The 25,954-nt window shown below is 46.9% G+C and overlaps 1 protein-coding gene across 1 annotated transcript in view; it reads right to left on the reverse strand.

Annotated features, from left to right (window-relative positions):
* Window positions 1-25,954, reverse strand: part of ASTN2 (astrotactin 2) — a 783,945-nt gene that overhangs the window by 543,878 nt on the left and 214,113 nt on the right. Inside the window, exon 4 of the mRNA XM_056860152.1 lies at window positions 10,433-10,811. Coding sequence (XP_056716130.1) covers window positions 10,433-10,811 — 379 coding nt within the window. The remainder of the gene's footprint in view (window positions 1-10,432; window positions 10,812-25,954) is intronic.

Genomic DNA, 25,954 nt, shown 5'->3' on the forward strand with positions numbered 1-25,954 from the left:
GGCTCACCGGAAGCTGCTCCAGGTGGGTGAGTGGTCGGGCGTGCGAGGCCTCCCCTCTCCACAGCCCCGCTCTTTTTTGTTAAAAGTGGTTGGGAATGGGATTTCCCCCTCCCTCCGTGAGTTTCGCAGGCCCCCACTTGCCTCCTCTAAACCTGAAGAATCTATTTGAGCAGCTTTCACGCAAGCAATTCCACCACCCCAAACTGACATTTGGATATTAACATGCAGCATTAATATTTAATCAATGCAGATCTGGTGATTATTTTGACTGTACAAAGATCCAGCCCTATATAGTGTGGCCCTGTGGAACTAGAGCTGTAAAATAACATACAAAAATAAAATTGTCAATGTGCATATGTGAGCGCACACGCTGTCTCTTGCTCAAAGAGAAGGCTGATAAATTAATAAGTCCAAGACTTCATTCTGAGAAATAACGTTTCTGGAGAGTTCTTCTCAGTTTTCTTCCAATATCCAGTGATGGAACAGGGCAAGATTGGGGGATGAGTTCGGTAAAAATGGGGCCCCATAATTGTGCAACCATGAAGACCTCTGGCTGAGACTATGCTTTGGTCTGGTATAGGGCTGCTTACTACAGATATTCGGAACTATCCAATTTGGATTCGGATACATTCGGAACTATCCAAGTATGGCATTATCGAGCGAATCCCGAATATTTCTGGATCCAGCTGCACATCCCAACTTTGTATGTTCAGAGCACTACAGAGTTCTCACTGTGTCAGGAGAAAGACGGGATATATAAATACTCGCTTCCACATGTGGAGTTTCCCCCCAAAACAGACAGAACAAAGCCTCCACAGAAACAGTCAATGGCCAGATGACATCATGCCAAATCTGTGCATGACTCATCTTGCTCCTATCCCCCCCCCCCCGCCAGCCCTGAAGAAACATAAACCTTATTTTCTCCAAAGTAAAAGGGAAGCTGCGGGGCCGTCTGGACGCTCCTCCATAGCCACCATAGGGAACTGGGCAGAGCTAAGCTTCACCTTCAAAATTGCATTGCTACGTTCCACATCCCCCCACCCCCTTTCAGACCGCCTTTTGTTCCTAGAGAAGGACTCTGTAGCATTACAGCGCAGCTCAGAAGGGAAAGGGAGAGGAAGGAGAGGAGAGTTCTAGGTTGGTCCCAGTGAAATTATCAAGTACTTCTGCTCAGGTAGAGTTGCCAACCTCCTAGTGGTGGCTGGAGATCTTCTGTTATCTTCTGATCTCCAGGTGACAGAGGTCAGTCCCCCTGGAGAAAATGGCTGCTTTGGAAGGTGGACTTTATGGCATGATACCCCACTGAAGGGGTATCCCTCCCCTCCCCAAACCCCGCCCTCCTCAGGCTCCATCCTAGGGTTGCCAACCTCCAGATGGTAGCTTGAGACCTCCCGCTGTTACAACTGATCTCCAGGCGACAGAGATCAGTTCCCCTGGAGAAAATGGTTACTTTGGAGGGAGGGCTCTATGGCATTATCCCCTTTTGAGGTCCCTCTGCTCCCCAAACCCCACCCTCCTCAGGCTCCACCCCCAAAATCTCCAGGTATTTTACAACTCAGAACTGGCAACCTTACCTACCCCCCAAATCTACAGGCATTTCCCAACCCAGAGCTGGCAAACCTGTGCTCTGGTGTGATGGGCAAAAGGGGAGGAGCAGGAGTGAGGGGCAGCAGAGGCAGTAAGCAGCTCAGGAACAGGGATGGGTGGACAAGCGCCAGCCCCATGTTGCTTGATGCTGCTCCTGTAGCAGGTGTGCCTCTCCCCCACTAGGGTTGCCAACCTCCAGGTACTAGCTGGAGATCTACTGCTATTACAACTGATCTTTTGCCGATAGAGATCAGTTCACCTGGAGAAAACGGCTGCTTTAGCCATTGGACTCTACGGCATTGAAGTCCCTCCCCTCCCCAAACCCTGCCTTCCTCAGGCTCCACCCCAAAAACCTCCTGCTGGTGGCGAAGAGGGACCTGGCAACCCTACTGGCAACCCTATTCCCCCTCCCTCGTGGATACAGCCTAAATCGGGGTGCCCAACACAATTGTTATGAGGGCCGGATTCGACACAAACGCCACTTGGTCGGGCCAGCCCATGCCTTGCCCGCCCAGATCGAGAGTGGGGGGGGGGAGATGGCTGCCTCGGCTGGTTCGCGGGCAGGATAAGAGCTCTCAAAGGGCCGGATCTGGCCCGCGGGCCGTATGTTGGACACTCCTGGCCTAAATGAATATATTCAGTCAGTGTTCCAGACACTGGACGCCACCAGACGATACCCTTCATCTGGTTACAGCACGCAGCCTCTCTCGAAAGCCTGGTGATGCAACAGAAAGCATATCACAGGAAGTGCTGCTTCAGATATCCAGGGAAGAGACCACATACGGCTTTTAAAGACTAAAAACAAGACCTTGACTTGGGCTTATACAACAAGAGTAGGGTTTCCAGGTCCCTCTTTGCAACCGGTGGGAGGTATTTGGGGCGGAGCCTGAGGAGGGTGGGGGTTGGGGAGGGGAGGGACTTCAATGTCGTAGAGTCCAATTGCCAAAGCAGCCATTTTCTCCAGGGGAACTGATCTCTATCGGCTGGAGACAAGTTGTAATAGCAGGAGATTTCCAGCTAGTACCTGGAGGATGTCAACCCTAAACGCGAGGGCTTGCTGTAAAATGGCTGCCCTCCACCCACTTACTTGGTTTCTGGTTAAAAATTAATGTACCCTTCTTTGTTGTTGTTTATCTGGAGGCTTTTTATTGCCTTGCTGCAGGTTAACAATATTAAACGCTTCCTAATGACGTTTCAATAAGCGGAGACGGGCGTTGCTGCTTTTGAAGAGACAGGCTAAAAACGCAAGCAATCAAATGTGCATTAGGCAAAACGCTCTGGGGAGAGGGTTTTCTCCTCGGCGCCAGGGAAAGAAAACGCACACACACAAACGGAGCTTCTCGTGTGGCGCTGGGAGCTGGAGCACAATGCGAGCACCCACGCAGAAATAAAGAGGAAGAAAGGGGAGCAACAGGTCACACCAGTCGAGGCAGGCACCAGTTTCCAGGTTTCTGCTCTGAAAAAAAATAACAGCTAATAAGAGTTTTCTGGTGGTGAATTTTGCTCAAGGTTAAGACCCCCTCCAGAGAGGGGGCAGTGTTAGGTTCAGTTCTTTTTGATCGATGGAGCAAAGTAAGGGAGAAAGAGAAAGCTGTGATACTCTGGGAACACTGATCGCACTAAAAGCTGCTTAAATAATCATTTGGAAAAATAAACTAAAAAATAAAATAAACCAAGATACCGGGGCTCCTTTGCCACTAGGGTTGCCAACCTCCAGGCAATAGCAGAGGATCTCCTGCTATTACAACTGATCTCCAGCCGATAGAGATCAGTTCACCTGCAGAAAATGGCTACTTTGGCAATTGGACTCTATGGCATTGAAGTCCCTCCCCTCCCCAAACCCCACCGTCCTCAGGCTCCACCTCTAAAACCTCCCGCTGATGGCAAAGAGGGACCTGGCAACCCTATCTGCCATGGTGACTCACCATCCTTTGGCTGGGGATGGCACTTGTTGCTTGTGGCTGCCATGACTAGGGTTGCCAGGTGCCCGGTGGCGGCGGGTAAAATCCCGCCAATCCACCGGGTTGCCTGCCAGCCCACTGAGGGCCAGCGGGCACAGCGGGCCTGCGTGCGGGCTCAGCGGGCCCGTGCGCATGCACACTCCGCACGCGTCACTTCCGGGTTTACCCGGAAGCAACATGGACGCTCTGGCAACTCTATGGAAACCAACATCTGCAGCAGCCCCACAAAACTCCCGCCGGTGGAGATGCGGGGCCTGGGAAGCCTAGCTATGACAGTAGTGCTTCATTGGGCCAAAAAGGACCATCATCTTCAGAGTACCAAGGGGAACATGCTTTGCTTGCAGCCCCCCCCCAAAAAAATCTAAAACTTTAAAAACTGTTACAATGTCATAGGGAACAGTGAGCACTGATCTGCCCACATCTCCATCCCCATTTCCTCAGACTGACATAAAGAAAGGGAGGAGATGACTTTAAAAATGCATTTGGTTTGAAGACTGACAAACCCCAGATACTTCAGGTGGCTACAGAATAGTGCTCTGGTGAATCAGGCCACTAGGCCAATGTACTGTTTCTCCCAGTGGCCAACCAGTTGGTCCAGGAAGCCAATCAACTAGATTGGCCAGTCTCTAAGTGGGGCCTGGAGATCTTCCAGAATTACAACCGATCTCCCAAGTACAGAGATCAGTTGCCCTGAAGAAAATGGAGGGTAGACTCTATTATATCATACCCTGCGCAGCTCCCACCCTTCCCCCAAGACCCACCCTCCCCAGGCTCCACCCTCAAATCTCCAAGAATTTCCCAGGGTTGGAAACCTTCTACAACCTAGTGGGCAACATGCCCCCCTGGTAGGGTTTCCAGCCTCCAGGTAGTAGCTGGAGATCTCCCGCAATTACACCTGATCTCCAGGTGACAGAGATCAGTTCACCTGGAGAAAATGGCCGCTTTGGCAATTGAACTCTATGGGATTGAAGCCCCTCCCCTCCCCAAAACCCACCCTCCTCAGGCTCTGCACCAAAAATCTCCAGGTATTTCCCAACCCAGAGCTGGCAACCCTACCCCCCCAGTGTTGCCCCCACCACCAAATAGAGTTCAGACAGGCTTGCCAGGCCCTGCAGCTCCACCAGCGGGAGATTTGCGGGGCCACGGCAGACGTGTGGATGTGCGGTTTACCCGGAAGCGATGCAGACGCTCTAGCGATCCAAGCCCAAACTCTATGGTTTCCATAGAGTTTCAGCCGAGGTTGCCACAGCGTCCGCGTCGCTTCTGGGTAAACCCGGAAGTGACGTGGCACACTGTGCCTCCCGACCCTCAGCTGGCCGGCGGGCAACCCGGTGGATTGGCGGGATTTTACCCACCACCACGGAGCACCTGGCAACCCTAAGTTCAGAGTCATACTATTTCTGAGCATACGTGTTTCATCTAGTTTTCCTAGCTAACTGCCATTGAGATGAGTCTTTCCTTTTAAAATGTGCCTGTTTCCCTTTCCAAGCTACCTGCTACCACTACTGCATGTGTCAATGTGTTCTGCAAGTTAATTATGCACTGTGCAAAATACTACTCGGTTCTGTCCATCCTGTATCGACTGCCAATCACTTTCTCTGGAGGGGAAAAAAAAGATTCCTTTTTTCTACTTTCTACACTACATACCTCATTTTATAAGCCACTGGTAACCAGGCAAGTAATCAGGAGAGAGAGTTGTTCCCACTATCCATGTTGTCGAGTATACGCTAGCTTCAGCGGAGGATGCACAAAGATAATATCCAAAGGGACCCAAGTGAGAGATCAGATTTCTATAGAAATTTAATCCACTCCATAGGTTTTTAATGTAACACTGAATCGCTACCTACCATAAAAATAAATAAATTCACATCTGCAGGGGATTGTAATGCGTTTTACTGTCATGGTTCTCAGACTGAGGCTGGCTTCCCTAAGGATGTGTGGGTGGTTGCCTGAGTGGGGGGACACAAAAGAAAAAAACACTTTCTCTGGAGCCGCTCAACAGTTTTCAGTACTCAGAATTCTCCCGTAGTACCAGCACACGGCGAGAGAAGTGAACTGTGAATTGTGTTTTCATTGCGTGTTCAAAGATCATCTTATTTTCCAGAGACAGTCTTAACTAAAATAACAATAACTTCTCTTTTCCATTTCTGTTCTGTTTTCTAGCAGTTATGCCAATAGATGGGTTTGCAAATTTATACCATGGGTGCAATTTGCAAACCAATTACAATCATTAGCACGTTCACCCTCGACAATCAAGCGGAATAAGTCAGTGATGATTCTATGTTACAGATAGAGTTGCCAACCTCCAGGTACTAGCTGAAAATCTCCTGCTATTACCACTGATCTCCAGATGATAAAGGTCAGTTCGCCTGGAGATAATAGCCACTTTGGCAATTGGACTCTATGGCATTGAAGGCCCTCCCCTCCCCAAACCCCACCCTCCTCAGGCTCCGCCCCCAAAACCTCCTGCTGATGGCGACCTGGCAACCCTATTTACAGACGGGGAAGAGACGCCACCTTGACCAAAGCCACATAAAGAGCCCATGGAAGAAATAGGACTTGAACCCAGCTCTCTCAGATCCAGCTCTCCCAGCCTCTTTCTTTTAAAAGGAGAACCTCAGCAATGTCTCTCCAAGACAGGGCAAAAGCCGTAAAGATTGTGCAAGTCAGAAGGGCTGTATTATTACCAACACCACCATTCAAAGTTTATATAGCACATTTCCCAAAGCTCAGGGCACCTAATACACACGCTCTCTGTAACCTTTACAACTCTGTAAGAGAGACCGGTGTTATTATCCCAGCATTACACAAATTTGATGGATGGGGCACGTACAGAACTGACAATTATAGGCTCCTGTGAAGCTGCATACAGATAGCTTCGATGGAACAAACCGGAGTAAGTATGCCTGAGTGCTACGGCTGAGTGCATTCTGCTTCTCCCCACTTTTGTTCCTTGTAGGACACATCTGCAGCCTCCATATGGAAGTCTGATTACCTCTTCATCAGGAGGGCTATCCGGTCTGTTTGTTTTTCGATTTGCTGTTTTTTTTATAAAAAAAAAAATACACCCCCCCCCGCACTGGATTTTTATGCTTGAAAAATTGTTCTGAGAAGGGAGGGGAGCTGACTCTGTGGCCAACGCAAGGGTCACCCAATCAGTACTTGGACACAATATGGGGGGGGGATTTCTCCGGGGTCTGATCCAGGAATAAGATTATGGGTGTGCCCAAAACATGCCAAGCTGTCTTCCACACCGGACTTTCTGCTAAAACCATGTTCAGCCACCCAGTAGATTCAAGGCAGAGCTGATTACTCCAGCTCAGCTACCGGTCACCGTTCAGTTTATTTACAGTCATTTGACCAGCAAGTATCAGTACAAAATTACAATTTAAAACCCCCAACTGAGGATCTCTGTATCTTACTGGCTACATAACAGAACTTTGTCACAGGGATCTCTGTTGGGACCGGTGCTTTTCAACCTGTTTATCAGTGACCTGGAGTTGGGGTTAAACAGTGAAGTAGCCAAGTTTGCAGATGACACCAAATTATTTAGGGTGGTTAAAACAAAATCGGACTGTGAAGAGCTCCAGGAGGATCTCTACATACTGAAAGAATGGGCATTAAAATGGCAAATGAGATTCAATGTGAGTAAGTGTAAAGTGATGCATATTGGGGCAAAAAAACCCAACTTCACATATACATCTGTGCTGGCAGTGACAGACCAAGAAAGGGATCTTGAGGTGGTAGTGGATAGCTCAATGAAGATGTCAACCCAGTGTGCGGCTGCTGTAAACAAGGCAAATTCCATGCTGGTCATAATTAGACGAGGAATAAAGAATAAAACTGCTGCTATCATACTGCCCTTGTACAAATCTAGGGTGAGACCACACTTGGAATACTGTGTACAGTTCTGGTCATCACACCTAAAAAAGGATATTACAGAGCTTGAGAAGGTGCAGAAAAGAGCAACCAAAATGATTAGGGGACTAGAGCAGCTATCCTATGGGGAGCAGTTAAGACGCTTAGGGCTGTTTAGCTTGGAAAGAAGGTGGCTAAGGGGAGACATGATAGAGGTCTATAAAATTATGCATGGTTTGGAGAGAGTGGACAGGGAGAGGTTTTTCCCCCTCTCCCATAATACTAGAACACGGGGTCATCTGCTAAAGCTGGAGGGTGAGAGATTCAAAACAGATAAAAGGAAGTATTTTTTCACACCACGCATAGTTAAAACGTGGAACTCCCTGCCCCAGGATGTGGTGATGGCTGCCAGCTCGGAGGGCTTTAAGAGGGGAGTGGACATATTCATGGAGGAAAGGGGTATTCATGGCTATTAGTTAGAATGGATACTAGTCATGCTGCATACCTATTCTCTCTAGGAGCATGCCTACCGTATTATTTTGGGTGTGGTGGAACACAGGCAGGATGGTGCTGCTGCACTCGTTTTGTTAGTGGCTTCCTAGAAGCACCTGGTTGGCCACTGTGGGAACAGACTGCTGGACTTTATGGGCCTTGGTCTGATCCAGCAGGGCCTTTCTTATGTTCTTATGTTATGTTCTTAATAAGAGATAAAAGCATCTTTATCTTCTAATAAACATTTAACAATAAAATCATCCGAATGGCTAACATTTCTAAAATTTCTAGTCAACACAGGTAAAATCAGCTTATTTAGAACCTCCCGATAAAATTCACAGTGTAATAAAATACATATAATACTCAACTGAATTAAAATTGCAGGGGCCATAATCTGGCCTCCACAGGTATATGCTGAAATCTCCCACTGAGCTATCGATCACCAATTTAATCAATTATTCTAAATGTTAGATAACATGTATGAGCATTACCTATCCACTGGGCCACACTGGTTTTCATCTTTAAGAACATAAGAAAAGCCATGCTGGATCAGACCAAGGCCCATCAAGTCCAGCAGTCTGTTCACACAGTGGCCAACCAGGTGCCTCTAGGAAGGCCACAAACAAGACAACTGCAGCAGCAACCTGCCGGTGTTCCACAGCACCTAATATAATAGGCATGATCTTTACACATAAAGAGCAACACTTACTTTAGTGTGCTTAATTAAATAATCTGGATTGGTTTAAACTGGCAGTAATAAGGATCCCTATGACAATGCCTGAGATTTCCAGATCTTTAGGTTCCATAGATGTCTCATCAAGTCCAAACCTTGCAAAGAAAAAATCAGTTTGGAATGTTTCTTGTTGATAAAAATGGTTCCCACTGCCCAGTGATAACAAGGGTTAGGGAGAATGGAGGTGTTAATAGGAGGATATGAGGAACTGTACTGTTACTTTGCCATAGAACAGGGGTGTCAAATACAATTGTTACGAAGGCCAGATATGACATGAATGCCACTTGGTTGAGTCGGGCCATGCCTCACCAGCCCAGATCGAGAGTGGAGTGGGTGGCTGCCTCGCAGGCCAGATAAGAGCTCTCAAGGGTCCGGATCTCGCCCGTGGGCCTTATGTGTGACACCCCTGCCATGGGCAAACTATAATGAAGTCTATGAAATGCATAGTAATCTAAGCAAGTTATAATAAATAGTGTTGCACAATCCGAAACATGAGATTCAACCAAGTCCGCATATGTTCTGAACAAAGAAAAAAGTCAAAGATCCCTCCAGATTAATTACCACTTTCCCATTTACAGGGTGGAACTGTAGTTTGGAATTCTGCAGCCTCGTCTCCTAATGAAAAGGTACAGAGGAAATGGCATCCAGACTCCTGTTATCCACAGCCAAGGCCTAAGAGGCAGTGGCCTTTCTTCACTTCCCCACTGACCCTGCCACGTGGGAATCGAGAATATGGCACCACCAACCTCTCTGCCTTAGGACTGCATGTTAAGACTTTAATTCTACGCTTCAAAGGTCAAAAGCTCCAGATTAAAACCTATATAGCAGTAGCTAGAAATATTTAATAGCATTTCCCCCTCCCACCCCACAAGAGGTTCCAATCAGCTAGCACAGTGGTTCCCAACCTTTGTTCACTAGCGTATCCCTTGGCAGCCCATTTCTATAAATTGTACCCCTTATATTACAAAATGTTTGCAATTAATATAGTTGTGTTATTTCAAATGCCTTTTCCCACCATTATTCAATTTTGTTCAAGTATCCCTAATGTCCTGGTTCGTACCCCTGGGGGTATGTGTACCCAGGCTGGTAATCAGTGAGCTAGCTGGATAATATAACTTTAGGGCTGGGAAGTTCAGTTACTGTTGCCAACCTCCAGGTGGTGGCAGGAGATCTCCTGCTATTACAACTGATCTCTAGCCAATAAAGAACAGTTCACCAGGAGAAAATGGCTGCTTTGGCAATTGGACTCTATGGCATTGAAGTCCTTTCCCTCTCCAAACCCGGCCCTCATTTGGCTCCCCCAAAAAAACCTCCCACTGGTGGCAAGGATTGACCTGGCAACCCTGAGTTCAGTCTAAAGCAATGGCTGCCACACAACCAGAGGAAGGGATCAACATGTCCAATGCTAGAGGCTGGGTCCCTCCAGAGGCACAGAGCACACCAACACCAAAGTCCCTCAGTAGAAGACAACGGCTTGTTTTGTTTTAAAAAACGAAACAAACTAGTCCTTTTCTGCTTTGACGCACCTCTCGCCCACAACATCCCCTACGGTGGACTCATGAGCATGGCCAGTTGCTACATGCCAGGAAACTGCTCTTGGAAACTGAAGCTCATTTTGAAGTGAAACAGCCCACTGTGTTTGCACAAGACAACCTGGGGAGAAGGAAGATTGAACGCCCGGCATGGCTCAGGCAAGCCCCCTCCCCGCTCATCCGTCACTTCTAGCCAGCTGCTTCTGGCAAAGGGATGGGAGAGCCACAAACCTTTCTGCTTCTGGCAAAGGAAACAGAGAGCAACAAACCTTTCTTCTCGTAGTCAGGCTTCTCCTCGTTCCTGCCCAGGCTGTCCAGCGGCCGAGTCACCGAGCCTTCAAACTCGTCCTCCCTGCAGCCGTGCTCAGGTCGCAGAGGATTCTCTTCCTCCTCGTAATCGTAGTCATCCAGGATGGGGGTCTCACGTATGGGCATGCCGATGACCGAGTTGTGGGCCTGCAGGCGTGAGTTACGGAAGCTCTCTCTCCCTTGAGGGCCCAGCAGCACCGACGGGATATAATGGATCTCATGGGTGGCCTCAGTGCTGGCGCTCTTCTGCGGGATCCTGCGTTGTTTATACCAACGGCGCTGGGCATACAAGGCTACGGTGAACACCAGCAGCAGCAAAAGGAGAGCAATCAGACCACCCTGAAGGAAGGGAGAGGAACAGCGTTTATTCATTCATTCATTCATTCATTCATTCATTCATTCATTCATTCATTCATTCATTAGTTCTTGAATGAATGAATGGTTTTATTTCCATTTAGCCACAGGCCATTACAAACATGTCAAGGATACCACAGATACGTAATAAAAGGAAATACTAGGTTAATAAAATTATTTGTTAGTTCAATTTTTTTATCCCTCTCTTCCCAAATGAGTCGGGCTCAGAGCAGCTAACAATATTCTATGTCATGACAAACATATAAGCAATATAACTAATATAACTCTAAAACCAGAATTTAACAATACATCTAAAACACTTAAAAGATGGTGCCTTCAATTCTCCCGTAACAAGATATGCAGCAGCAGCCATAGTTAAATGGGGTAGCACTAGGGTTGCCAAGTGCCCAGTGGTGGCAGGTAAAATCACACCAATCCACCGGGCTGCCTGTCGACCAGCTGAGGGCCGGCGGGCACCACATGCACGTGCACACGCACGACACACCTATGTCGCTTCAGCGTTTACCAGGAAGCGACACGGACGCTCTAGCAACTTCGGCCGAAACGCTATGGTTTGATAGAGATTGATAGAGCGTCAGCGTCGCTTCCGAGTAAACCCGGAAGTGACGTAGGTGCGTTCAGCAGGGTGCGCGCCTTGCGCCAGGCGTGCACATGCGGCGCGCACTCCAGAAAACCTCCCACCCATGGACCGACAGGACCTGGTAAGCTTAGGTAGTGCAGAAATAACCAGCAGGGGATCGTTTCCTGCGAAGGCCCAGCAGGGAGGCCAACTGCTTCCAGGAAGTCCGCCAGCAGGGCACAATGAAAACAATATTGTCTCTGCCCCGTCAACAACTGGCATTCAATGGCATACTCTACCTCTGAACCTTCTATGGACCTAATATTGCCACATCTCTTGCAGCAGAGCAATTTCTGCACCCTTAGCCTTGTTCCTATAAAAACAAACTTGAGTGCGCACGAAACAGCTGGATAATTGTGTAACCCACATATATTTATTATGGTTTGCAAACCTCAACAGTGTCAGATTGAAGGTTGGCTGTTAGACATCCTGCCCTTCCACAAGCTAGCTCGGTTCAAGACATAAAGCCACATCATTTTTCCTGTGCTACGTGAACCAGCCTTGTGCTTCCATGCTCCCTTTCCCTCGCACGATCAAAGCCAGTCAGTGGCTTCCACTTCGGCACAAACAGTATTCCACTTTGCAGTTACATCCAAACCGGCAAATGGCAGTTTGCAGCTCCGAGCCTGGATGGCCAACTACAGTTTGAAGCTGATTTACAATCCTGGGCCATGTCCGCACTGCGTGTTTGTGGCTCTGAATTCTGCGGGCTTTCCTTGCATGTTCCCACTTCAACTTACCCGAAGGATTTCGAGGACGTCTCCAGAGCGCAATTTCGCCGCGTTAAGCGCATCCGCTTATACGGCAAATTAAAAAAAATAAACGTCCTCCACACCCGGTGCCTGAAAGTGGGAACATGCAATGCGTGTTCGATCCACTTCCTGCTGCCAGCCAACCCCCGCACTCCCCCTGCCTCCCTTACTAATGCTGGACCGATCGCCGTCCTTGCTTGGAGCGCCGACTGGGCATGCGTGGGAGCGTGCCGGTTTGGGCTTTTCAAATGCAGCGGAGAAAGGCAGCGCAGTGGGAACAGAAATTTAAAGTCGTATTGGATTCTTTTGTACTGGACGCGTATAAATAGCGAGGTAAGTTTCTAGTGCGTTCATGGGCCTGGTTTGGCAGAGGAATTAAATACTGATTATAATGAACTGTTCATTATTATCAGTATTTAAATGTATGTAGCTTTGCCTTCATTTTTGTACCAATTGTACTCATATGAATTATTTCCCATGTTTTGTTACTATTATCTTGCATAAATACCGATGCACTGTCATACTTTGTAGCACCAAATTCGTACCAGCTCTTTTAATGAATTAGGTAGATGCAGCTTTATTTAGACTGTTGGTCACCGTGCTGTGACTTTCTCTTTAACAATTGGTTGGTGCCAAATCAGAGTGTCACTACCAGTGATGGAAATGATGTCATGGCATCACTGACGGTAATTTCCCCCCCCCACTCACCATTTTGGTCCTGCTGCTCCCCAGAGAGGGGGGCATAGACAATCAAGTAGGAGGTTGCTTGCCATAGCAGACTATCTGGCAGCCTCACCAACACAGGGGGACACAGTGAAGATAAAACAGCCCAATGACGACTGACCTCTATCCAGCTGCCAGGGATTCCAATGGAAACAGCCCTTCCTTTCCCTTAGCTGACACCACAAGGCTACTAAATAGGGCTGAGCATTTATTTATTTCTGGTAACTTCGGGTTAGGGTTAAAAGGACCTTTTTTTCCCCCCCAGGAAAACTGAAATAAGCCGAGTACCCACACCGGGAAATAAGTATTACATCTTTTTTTAGGTTTTCCTGGGGGGGGGGAGGATTGGCTCCATTATAGTCAATGGGAATTTTTTTCAAAGCTCCCATGGGGGCATTTTTCGAAGTAGAGTTATCAAATTTTCTGGGTAGCTGAAAGGGACTTCCTTGCATGAAACCTCAAGCCTGGTAAAGTTTGGGAATGGGGGGGTGTCCAATTTTATGGGCTGCCAAAGGGGTTGCCCCCCTTCACCATAGGAAAGCATTGTAAACAAAATGCTTTCCTATGGAGAAGGGGGCAACCTCTTCAGGGGCTCATAAAATTGGACCCCCTATCCCAAACTTTATCAAACTTCAGGGTTCATGCAAGGAAAGTCCCTTGAAGATACCCTGAAAATTTGGTAACTCTACCTTGAAAAATGCCCCCCCCCGGGCTCCTCAAAAAGCAATTCCCATAGAGAAAAAATAGGGAAAGCTGAAGCCCAAAAAAGCAAAATAACTATTTGGTTTTTTTGGCGATCGGCTATCTGGCTTAGGCTTTAGTATCTGTTTCAACATTCGGCCCCAAATAAACCTGAAAAACAATGCCTTTTTTCAGGTTGATTTTCGGGTTGGTATGCATAGCCCTACTACTAAAACAGTGGAACAGGCTTCCTCAGGGATGGGAAGGTCTCCTTCCCTGGAGGTTTTTAAGCAGAGGCTAGGTGGCCATCTGTCAGCAATGCTGATTCTATGACCTTAGGCAGATCATGAGAGGGAGCGCATCTTGGCCAACTTCTGGGCATGGGGTAGGGTCCCTGGGGGTGTGAGGGGGGAGAGGTAGTTGTGAAATTCCTGCATTGTGCAGGAGGTTGGACTAGATGACCCTGGTGGTCCCTTCCAACTTTATGGTCCTATGATTCTATGATAATAAAAGCCTGAGGGGAAGAGAGAGAAGAGCAGGAAGGAAGATCTATGACGAGCATCTAGTTAACCCCCAACTTGTGCTTCCTTTTTATTTTTAAGTGCCTTGCCTGAAGTAATGGCGGAGAAAAGTCCTGCTTGAATGTCATTATAACTGCAAATGTCCCGTCTAGCAGTTCTGACCCAAGTAGCCACTGGCCTCTTCGTAAATGCCAACAGTTGTTTTTGCTGACCCTCACTTTGAGCAGCTTCAGATTTGTTCGTGGCTCATGCTGCTGTTTTAAGTTTTAAAATGTGCTTTCTTGTACTCATGGATCACTATTGTCCAAACTCTTTTTATTTGTATGTAGCCCCTAGAACTGAAGAGTGCCATCTTTAGATACGTTCAGCAGGTAAGTGCTGCGTTTAAAGCAATCCATTAGGCTGCGACAAGCATAGAAGGCAGTTAATTCAAGCCAGAATCCTGAAATCCCAATAGGTTTACTGCGCATCGCCTCAATTATTATTTTTTTCGCAGAGAGGCGAAGCACAAATATCATAAGTAAATAACAAACAAGCAAGCACAACACGCAGTATGTCATTTGGACATGGACATATTCCCCTCGCAACGGGAACAACCACTGCAGATCGTTCTGAGAGCGACAACAAGTGGATTTCGTTTTAGCAAACACAAATACACCCGGAGGCTGCTGAGCCGCAGTTTGGAGGGCAGACACCAAGGAACTTGGTATCGGAGCAGCAGATACAAGAGCAGCTGGGCCTACAAAACAGCAGCCGTGCAAACAATCAGAAGCTGTGCAGAATGGCGTGTAATTGCAGAGGGGAAAGATGGAAGAGCGATTCGACTTGCAAAGGGTTGCTTCGAACTCAGGGCATCAAAATGCCGTGTTAAGCACTTAGGGCTCTCTCGAGAATGCCTTAAATGACAATGGTGCACCCTCCGCATGCAAAAGGGAAAAAAAAGAATGTACACACAGTCGAGTTGATGCAAATTGGCTCAGCGACAGCAGTTGCATCAAACTGGGGGGAATGGTCTCCGGCAGAGTAAATCAGTACTGTATTCAGAGTTGGCTGTGTCTGTTATTATATTTCCTCCCACGCTTTCTCCACGTGAGGCATCATACATAGTTCCTGCCTTCTTCTGTTTTATCCTCTCAACTGTCCTGTGAGATAAATTAGGCTGAGAGTAGAGATGTGAAGACTGGGGGGGGGGGGGGGAGAACCCAGAAAAATATGGGCTGTCTGTTCCCTCCCATGAGGATTTTTCTCTCCAATTCTCCAATGAAAAATTCGGAAATTTGCTGGGTTGCCAACCTCCAGGTAACAGCAGAAGAACTCCTGCTATTACAACTGATCTCCAGCCAACAGAGATCAGTTCACCTGGAGCAAATGGCCACTTTGGTAATTGGTCTCTACGGCACTGAAGTCTCTCCCCTCCCCAAACCCCACCCTCCTCGGGCTCCGCCCCAAAAACCTCCCGCCGATGGCGAACAGGGACCTAGCAACCCTGGAAATTTGAGAAGCCCTAAAAAAAACTCTCAGGAAATATTTTCTCTTTTAGAATAAGTAATACTTTCCATAAGAGAAGGTTTCTCTCATTCAAAATGTATAGCATGAAAGAAAAATTGGAGGACTTTTTCAGTGCTTTCAGCAGAAAAATTGGGAAATTTTGGGGAGGGCTAAAAAAAACACCTCATATGATATCCCCTCCCCCTTAGGAATGAGTGGAAATTTTTTAAGACAAGGTTTTACTCAAAATATGTAGTATGAAAAAAATGTATGTAAAATAATCTACAGCATTAGATAATGTATATGTCTACAGAATACACAGGAATTAACAACATTCGCAAGAATATGCTTTTTTGTTTAAATGTAAATATTTGGCAACAATTAATTTGCTGTAGTGTGTTTACCAATAATATATCATTTAAAAGTTCAATGTTTTCAGTGTTATAACATTTAACTTGATTATCCAAATATGCTGGTTGTGAATATTTCTGTGCAAATAATATACTTTCCTTGGTGTAAATAATACATTTCATCATTCATTTTCCCTCTAACTCTCTGATGGCAAAAATTAAGTTGCATGAGCTATGGTAGCTATTTGCAACACTTTCTCAAGTATTGGGTATGCTTGCAATTTTTCTTATAGAAAATGAAAATGTATACTTTAAAATTCCACACATGTGCCCAAAAGCATAATTTTACATACTAAGGACAATGCTGTTAAATCAGTAAAAGAAGTTTAGTTTTGAGAGGAAAGTATTGCATATAATTCAATTCCCCCTACCCCCCTCCCCCCCCAAAAAAAAACTTTGTGGAAAATGTGTTTGTTTTTTCTCATAGCTTCAAAAAAATCTGGAAATTTTACATCTCTAGTTGATAGCGAAAGACTGGCCCGAAGTCACCCAGTGAGAATCATGGTCGAATGAGGATTTGAACACAAGTCACCAAGCAACAACAACAAAAATCTCCGGGATCCCTGGCGAATCTGGCCTGAAGGAAAATTGCTTCCCGAACCCAAAGTGGTGATCGGCATTTCTCTGGGCCACAAGAGCCAAACACTGACCTTTAATCCCCAGCACTTCCCTATGCAGAATCTCACACATAGAGGAATGATGCCTGCCAGAGTACCAAACTAGATGGACTGGTATTCTGATTCAGTATAATTAGGGTTGCCAGGTCTCTCTTCGCAACTGGCGGGAGTTTTTTGAGGTGGAGCCTGAGGAGGGCGGGGTTTGGAGAGGGGAGGGACTTCAACGCCATAGAGTCCAATTGCCAAAGCGGCCATTTTCTCCAGGTGAACTGATCTCTATCGACTGGAGATCAGTTGTAATAGCAGGAGATCTCCAGCTAGTACCTGAAGTTTGGCAACCTTACTTATACATAATCTCACATAGTAGAGAAATGCTGCCAGCCAGAGTACCAAACTAGATGCACTGGTAGTCTGATTCATGATAAGGCTTCACATGGGGAGATTGCATACTGATCTCGACCATCATCCGATGCGGAATGGAGCCCTGACCTGACGTGAGTTACAGAAACACTCACCTCCATTTCCCTTCACTGTCTAAAGCATTATTTTAAATTAAAATATATAGAGAAGAGAAAAAAGAGGCAGGATTACCAGATGCAGATCCTTTATATGAGCACAAAAAGAGAATAAAGATTATAATTAAGTGGCCCCATGCTGTAGGCTGAGATTAAAATATACTTGAAAAGGTTAACTACTTGACCAGGTTACTGCAGGGGTGCCCAATGTGTAGGGTAGTCAGGTCCCTCTTCGCCATCGGCAGGAGGTTTTTGGGGTGGAGCCTGAGGAGGGCAGGGAGGGGAGGGACTTCAATGTCACTTCCAGTGACCAAAATGGCCATTTTCTCCAGGGGAACATCTCTCTCGGCTGGAGACCAGTTGTAATAGCAGGAGATCTCCAGCTAATACTTGGCGGTTGGCAACCCTACCAATGTGATGCCTACTGACACCTTTTCTGGTGCCCACTAAGTGTCAATGTTGTTGTTTAGAAAGTGGGAAGGGCCAGGTGGGACTTTTGCCCACCAGGGTTTCTGACTGGCCACTGGAGATCTGATTGGCTATAAAGGTCCCAAAATGCATTGCTTTGGCAGCATCTGCCACCACAGCAAAAGGATCTTGAGAGCCAGTGTGGTGTAGTGGTTAAGAGGGGCAGACTCTAATTTGGAGAACCGGGTTCCGTTTCCCATTCCTCCACATGAGGCCTGCTGGGTGACCATGGGCTAGTCACAGCTCTCTCCTAACTCTCTCAGCCCCGCCCACCTCACAAGGTGTCTCTTGTGGGGAGGGGAAGGGAAGTTGATTGTAAGCCACTTTGAGACTCCGTAAAGGTTGAGAAATTCCCTATTACTATGTACGGGTGTGAGAACTGGACAATCATAGAATCACAGAATCATAGAGTTGGAAGGGACCACCAGGGCCATCAAGTCCAACCCCCTGCACAATGCAGGAAATGTGAATTTCCTACCTCCCCCCACACCCCTAGTGACCAGAAGATGGCCAAGATGCCCTCCCTCTCATCATCTGCCTAAGGTCACAGAATCAGCATTGCTGACAGATGGTCATCTAACCTCTTCTTTAAAACCTCCAGGGAAGGAGCGCTTACCACCTCCCAAGGAAGCCTTTGCCACTGAGGAACCGCCCTAACTGTTAGAAAATTCTTCCTAATGTCTAGACAGAAACTCCTTTGATTTAATTTCAACCCGTTGGTTCTGGTCCGACCTTCTTGAGCAACAGAAAGCAACTCGGCACCCTCCTCTATAATGACAACCCTTCAAGTACTTGAACATGGTTATCATATCCCCTCTCAGTCTTCTCCTCTTCAGGCTAAACATACCCAGCTCCTTCAACCTTTCCTCATAGGACTTGGTCTTCAGACCCCTCACCATCTTTGTTGCCCTTCTCTGGACATGTTCCAGCTTGTCTACATCTTTCTTAAATTGTGGTGCCCAAAACTGAACACAGTACTCTAGTTGAGGTCTAACCAGAGCGGAGTAAAGCGATACCATCACTTCGCGTGATCTGGACACTATACTTCTATTGATGCAGCCCAAGACTGCATTCACCTTTTTAGTTACCGCATCACACTGCTGACTCATGTTCAGTGTTTGGTCTACTAAGACCCCAAGATCCTTTTCACACACACAAAAAGGTTGGGGAGCTCTATGTTTCTGTATTTTGATTCCCAGTATAAGTGGCAAGCTTGAGAATAACATCTCCACACCTGTGCAACTGACAAGAACATAAGAAAGGCCCTGCTGGATATGACCAAGGCCCATCAAGTCCAGCAGTCTGTTCACACAGTGGCCAACCAGGTGCCTCTAGGAAGCCCACAAACAAAGAGACTGCAGCAGCATCCTACCTGTGTTCCACAGCTCCTAATATAATAGGCATGCTCCTCTGATACTAGAAAGAATAGGTATGCAGCATGACTAGTATGCATTTTAACTAATAGCCATTAATACCCCTTTCCTCCATGAATATGTCCACTCCCCTCTTAAAGCCTTCCAAGTTGGCAGCCATCACCACATCCTGGGGCAGGGGGTTCCACAATTTAACTATGTGTTGTGTGAAAAAATACTTCCTTTTATCTGTTTTGAATCTCTCACCCTCCAGCTTCAACAGATGACCCCGCGTTCTAGTATTATGGGAGAGGGAGAAAAACTTCTCCCTGTCCACTCTCTCCAAACCATGCATAATTTTATAAACCTCTATCATGTCTCCTCTTAGCCGCCTTCTTTCCAAGCTAAACAGCCCTAAGCATCTTAACCGCTCCCCATAGGACAGTTGCTCTAGCCTTAACATCCTCCAGAACCACACATTCACACAACACAATCATCAGGAAATTTCCCTGCACCTAATCCACTAAAACAAAAAGGACACACAAAGGAACATTTTGATTATAAGGCAAACGGACCATTTCCTTAGCTCTGTGCTGTTACAGCAATTTACAGCTTAGCACATTTTGCAGAGTGCAAATTGCTTTATTTATAATATATATATTTACCCCACCCCTTGCTTCCACCACTGGATTCAGAATAAATTTTAACTGATAATATTAAAATAAAAAAACATCCAAGAGGTCCAAAAACGAATGAAAACACTCCTGGGCCCACGGCCATCCACCAAGAACTCCCCATAGATTTAAATAGAAACTAAATGGCGGCATTTAAATAGAAAAAGCCTTTTAGAACAGAAACCTTTCAATCTGACACCAAAAAATCAACTGCGAAGGAAGTACAGGAAGCTTTGCCGGGAAGTGTTACACTTGGTGCCAATATATAGAAGGCTCTGTTTAGTGTACAAATCTAGACTACTTCTAGGGTTGCCAGGTCTCTCTTTGTCACCAGTGGGAGGTTTTTGGGGCGGAGTCTGAGGATGGTGGGGTTTGGGGAGGGGAAGGGCTTCAATGCCATAGAGTCCAATGGCCAAAGCAGCCCTTTTCTCCAGGGGAACTTACCTCTATTGGCTGGAGATCAGTTGCAATAGCAGGAGATCTCCAGCTAGTTCCTGGAGGTTGGAAACCCTACCTACTTCAGATAGCAGAAGTGCAGAAGCAGTACCTTCAAAGATACCTTTAAGTGTCCAGGTAGGTTTATTTGGTTGAAGGTGATCATAATCTCATGCTTTTTTTTTATTTTTGTCTTTTTTCCTGCATCTCAACTAGCAGCATGGTTTCATCACTGTTAAACACAAGGTGAAGTGCAGAAGAATGTTCAACTCTCTTTCAAAAGCCACTGAGACTAGGAGGAAGCTTTTGGGCGGCATTTGAGGCCTTTTATGCATGGCTGTTTCCCTCGTGGTCACCCCTCCGATGACTTTGGGTCTTAGTTTTGATTATGCATGCCGTTTCCGGACGTCAGAGGTCGCCTCGCTATCCCCCTACGTTTCCAAGCATTTTGCCCACGTTTTCAAATTCGTGATAAAACAGGGCCCTGAAAATGTGGGCAAAACGCGCACAAATGAGCGGGGAGAGTGAGGAGCCATCCGACGGTCAGAAACAACATGCACAATCCAAACAAAGACCAAAAGGCATCAGAGGGGTGACCGCGAGGGAAACAGCCATGTGTAAAAGGCATAAGGGGAGACAACTAAGCTTGCCCTAGGCACCAGCCTAGGCACCAGCCATGCCATGTGCAACACTCCCAGACTGCTTCTGAAGTAGAAGAATCGGCAGCCAGACTGAGCAGTGGAGGGGCGAGGAAGCAACGCCACAAGGGAAAACGGGGTACAGCATCACCCGCCCGTCTCAGAGGACAGGATCTCCAAGCCACCAGACTAACAGCCCATTCCTGAGCCCGGCAGCACCTGGGCATAGCGTGGCCGAGGCGCTGCTGCGGTGCCTCCGAAGAGGGTTGGAGGCTGCCGCAAGCAGGAGAAAGGGCTTTAAAAATGTTGGGAAAATTAAAAAAAATGGAGGGGAAAACCCTACAGAGAAAAGCGATGCTGAGCCAGCAAAAACTTGGAACAGCACAGCTGAGGCATAGGGGCGGTTCACAGGCTGGAAGGGGTTAGGAAGCTGCCTACCAGCAGCTCCGCCCCCCAGAATGCCCCCTGGGACACCGGCATGAGCACTCGTGCCAGATGGATGCCGGCAGGAGGCCGAACCAACGTCCCAGGACCGCATTACAGCCGCAGTCCAGGGAGGCCGGCGTAAGCTTCCCAGTGCCGGCGTCCATGCCAGTCTTGGAGGCGCAAGTGGCACGGGCGCCGGCACAAGTGGCACGGACCCTGGCGCAACCACTTGCGCACCTCCTGAGCTTTTTCGGCCTCAGAGCTCAGGAATGGGCTGTAAATGACTCTGCACCGTTAAATACGGCGGCTTTCATTAGAATCCCCCCACGCACACACACACACACCATACTCAACTTTCATCTGCTTGCTGGTGCCATAATTGACACTAACAGTCACTATTTGGTGCCATAATTGACACTAACAGTCAAAAAGGGCTCAGGGGGACAGAATGACTTTGCTAAATCGGGAAAGTCAAGTAAGCAAACAGCTTCAGATGGGAAGCTTCAGTAGTCAACTAGGACCCCAGAACCGATCTCAAGTGAATGAGCCGCAGCCCTTAGGAGCAGGGGGAATTTGGGGTATACAGAGTTGGAAGATTCAAGGAGGAACCTTTGCCTTTCAGACTTAATAAAAAAAGCAAGATGAGTTAAAAAATCTGTTCAGCTAAGTGGACGTCAGAGGTCAACCTGCTGTGCAATTTTGCGAATCCTCCCTCTTCCTATTTAAAAACAACCTCCTTTTCATTATGCCACAGTACTGGGGGTGGGGTGGGAAAAAAAAGGGATTTGCGCCTACATAAAACACACACTTTGGCAGGAAGTGAACAAATGTGGCTCAAACGTTTTGTTGTTCTTCATCATTTACTCCTCTTGCCAAATTTTTGTTTTGCGCAGTTTTTAAACAGAGGTTATGCAGCATAAGCAAGAATATGCATGTATATTAACATATTTTGTTACAGATTGAAAACGGCAACATTTTCATTGGTTTTTAATTCTGTTTATACAGCGCACTCTGCTTATATATCTAGAGAAGAAGAATTTACAAACAACACCAAAAAGCACCATTTGTAAACAGTAGGGTTGCAAGGTCCCTCCTCACCACCGGCAGGAGGTTTTTGGGGCAGAGCCTGAGGAGGGCAGGGTTGGGGAGGGGAAGGGCTTCAAATAGGGCTGCCAACCTCCAGGTATCAGCTGGAGATCTCCTGCTATTACAACTGATCTCCAGCCGATAGAGATCCGTTCCCCTGAAGAAAATGGCAGCTTTGGCCATTGAACTCTATGGCATTGAAGTCCCTCCCCTCCACAAACCCTGCCCTCCTCAGGCTCCGCCCCAAAAACCTCCCGCCGGTGGCGAAGAGGGATTTGGCAACCCTTACTATAAGGCCATAGAGTCCAATTGCCCAAGCAATCATTTTTTCCAGGTGAACTGATCTCTATCGGCTGGAGATCAGTTGTAATAGCAGGAGATATCCAGCCAGTACCTGGAGGCTGGTAACCCTAGTAAACAGTGAGCAGGGTCAGGCAGTTCCTTAGAACAGGGCTCAAAAATTTACAGGCACCAGGTTACCATGGTGCCTAGAAATTTCATTGTGGCGCCTAGAACTTCCCACAATTATTTTATTGAAGAGTCTCTCAGCAGTTCTCAGTGGAAGGTCAACTCCTATTTGCCATTTTGCATCAACACGTGAAATCCCTGTCACTGCATTTATATGTAAGTTTAACTTTGCACCGTTCAGTGGTGTGAGACAAATGCATTTCTTAACCAGTTGCTTTCTGTATTGACTCCAATCTTCAATTAAATAGAAGGGTTTTAAAGAAATAAGGGAATTATGAGAAATTGGGGAGAAGTTAGGCTTGGGTGAAAGGTTGCATTTGTGGTGATGACAACCAAGGGTGCTGGTGGTGGGAATACCATCTAGTCACAGCCAACTTTAGGCAACCCCATAAGGTTTTCAAGGCAAGAGACATTCAGACATGGTTCTGCCATCGTCTGCCTCTGTGTCACAATCCTAGACTTCCTTGATGGTCTCCCATCCAAGTACAAACCAGGGCTGACCTTCCTTAGCTTTTGAGATCTGACCAGATCAGGCTAGCCAGGGCCATCCAGGTCAGGGCACAACCAAGGTTGCTCTATACTTATTTATATGCAACAATTTTGTCATAAACTTAAATACAAGAAACTGATGAGATTAGGACTACCGGTAGCTTCTATTGTAGCAGTAATTAGAAAATATGGACATTAAAATATGAAACTCTGAATGTTGAAAAATGAGTCTGGTTCCTATATTTTTTTGGCTGGCTCCTACAGCCCAAGAACATTTGTCAAAGTCTGCCTCAGAACTTCTTCTTCTTCTTAACAGACCTTAACATGATGGCCAGAAAAAATCTACTTTTCTACTCTTCTACCTTTTAAAATTTTGTAACATCCAAACAGATGAAGAGTTCTAGCAAGTTGAAAAGGTCACAAAACACGTGTCAATTTAGCCAGTCCTAGTAAAAGTGATTACTCTGATTTTGATCTTGGTTCGGGATAAGTACATTGTGCTACATTTTATGGTACGCACAGTGAACGAACCCAGTCCACAGGGCCCTGGCAGATAGGGTTGCCAGGTCCCTCTTTGCCACTGGCAGGTTTTTGGGGCAGAGGGCGGGGTTTGGAGAGGGGAGGGACTAAAACGCCATAGAGTCCAATTGCCAAAGCGGCCATTTTCTCCAGGTGAACTGATCTCTATTGGCTGGAGATCAGTTCTAACAGCAGGAGATCTCCAGCTACTACCTAGAGGTTGGCAACCGTACTGGCAGAAGAGCATTACTACTGTTCTTTGAAAAGGGTTCAGTGTTCAGCCAGGTGTCTTTTGGAAGTAATCTCTGCTCTAACACCTCCCTGTTTGCACAAGAAATGGACACACACTGATGCAGAAAGAGCCTTCTGAAAAGTTAAACGGCAGTGGCATTCTGGAAGGCGTTTTAATCTCCTCCCTCCCTCCCCCAGAATGAATTTGTGCAACCAAAAACGCGGGATATAGAAAAGGGGAAGAAAAGGGGATAACATGAAAAATGTTTAATTTGACAATGTGTCATTCCGAAACTGATTTTTTTCGTGTCTCAGGCCTTTTTCATACTCCCAAACAATAGCCACGTCCTGGAGGGATTTACTTTTCTAAAACGAGATTTATAATACTCTGTTCTGCGGTGATAAGAACACAGGCCTTTAATCCTCTGAGCTGTGAACATGCATATTCTCTCACATAATAGCCATTTCTGCCCCACTCCATGTGCCCCCAAGCCACATGAGAACTGGTGGGGGAAAGGCAAATTTGGGATGCTTAGAAAATGTGCCGGTTCCACGCATTCTCCTCTCACAGCATTCAGAACCTGGAATGTTCACATGAGAATACCTAGAACCTGCCAGAAGAACCTGATAATTCTGTGCAGCCTATGAACAGTGTCAACATACATATGGCTTTAAGCAAGACAGCTGAAGATACCACGAGAGTCTGATCACAAAGTTGTAATTCCTTGACAGGACTTAACTGTGACAATTGTTCAGGCTTTACAGACAGACACAGTGTGTGTTTTCACAATTGCCACACATGAGGAGGAGGAGGAGGAGAGTTTGAGGAGGAAGGAAAGGGTGGAAGAGGAGGAGGAGGAGGAAGAGGAAGAAGAGGAAAAGAAAGAGGAGGAAGAGGTGGAAGAGGAGAAGGGAGAAGAAGAGGAAGAGTTGGAGAAGGAGGAGGAAGAGAAGGAAGAAGAGGAAGAGTTGATTATAACCCAATTTTCTCTACCGAAAGGAGTCTCAAACCAGCTTACAATCACCTTCCCTTCCTCTCCTCCCAACAGGCACCTTGTGAGGTAGGTGGGGCTGAGAGAGTTCGGAGAGAACTGTGACTGGCCCAAGGTCACCCAGCAGGCTTCATATGGAGGAGTGGGGAAACCAACCCAGTTCACCAGATTAGCCTCCCCCACTCATGTGGAGGAACAGGGAATCAAACCCAGTTCTCTAGATTAGAGTCCTCCGCTCTTAACCACTACACCACGCTGGCTCTACTGCATTGAGAGGTTTCCCTATTTTGTTTTCCTCTCCATTGGCCTCACTCTGTCCAGTACACCAAATTCCTGCATTCTCCTTTCCCCTGCCAATCACCATTGCCCAAGCATCCTGCTGGGTAAACATTTGCAGTATCAAACTGAATCTCACCGTCTGAGACTAGGATGTCAGTGGGCTTTAAATGCAGTAATGGCACTGGGACCAACCCAAGGATGCAACTGGACCCCTCTCACAGATTTAATTCACTAGCACTGCAGTAGAAAGAGGCCGATAATTAGAGCAGTTAAAACATACACCGGTGAACTGGTGGCCAGCCATCCTTCAGCTTGAGGTAAAGGTTTTCCCCACCTAAGCTTCTGGGAGGGAAGGCAGCATGGTATAGCCCTGGTTAGTATTTGGATGAGAGACCACCAAAGAATACCATGGTTGGTATGCAGAGGAAAGCAATGGCAAACTACTCTTGTTAGTCTCTTGCCTTGAAAACCCCATAAGGGGTCGCCGTAAGTTGGCTGCGACTCGATGACACTTTTAGGGGAGGGGCTGTGGCTCAGTGGTAGAGCATCTGCTTGGCATGCAGAGGGTCCCAGGTTCAATCCCTGGCATTTCCAGTTAAAGGGACTAGGCAAGTAGGTGATGTGAAAGACCTCTGCCTGAGACCCTGGAGAGCCGCTGCCAGTCTGAGTAGATGATACTGACTTTGATGGACCAAGGGTCTGATTCAATAGAAGGCAGCTTCAC

Source organism: Euleptes europaea, chromosome 14 (genome assembly GCF_029931775.1).
Source record: "Euleptes europaea isolate rEulEur1 chromosome 14, rEulEur1.hap1, whole genome shotgun sequence".
Classification (NCBI taxonomy): domain Eukaryota; kingdom Metazoa; phylum Chordata; class Lepidosauria; order Squamata; family Sphaerodactylidae; genus Euleptes; species Euleptes europaea.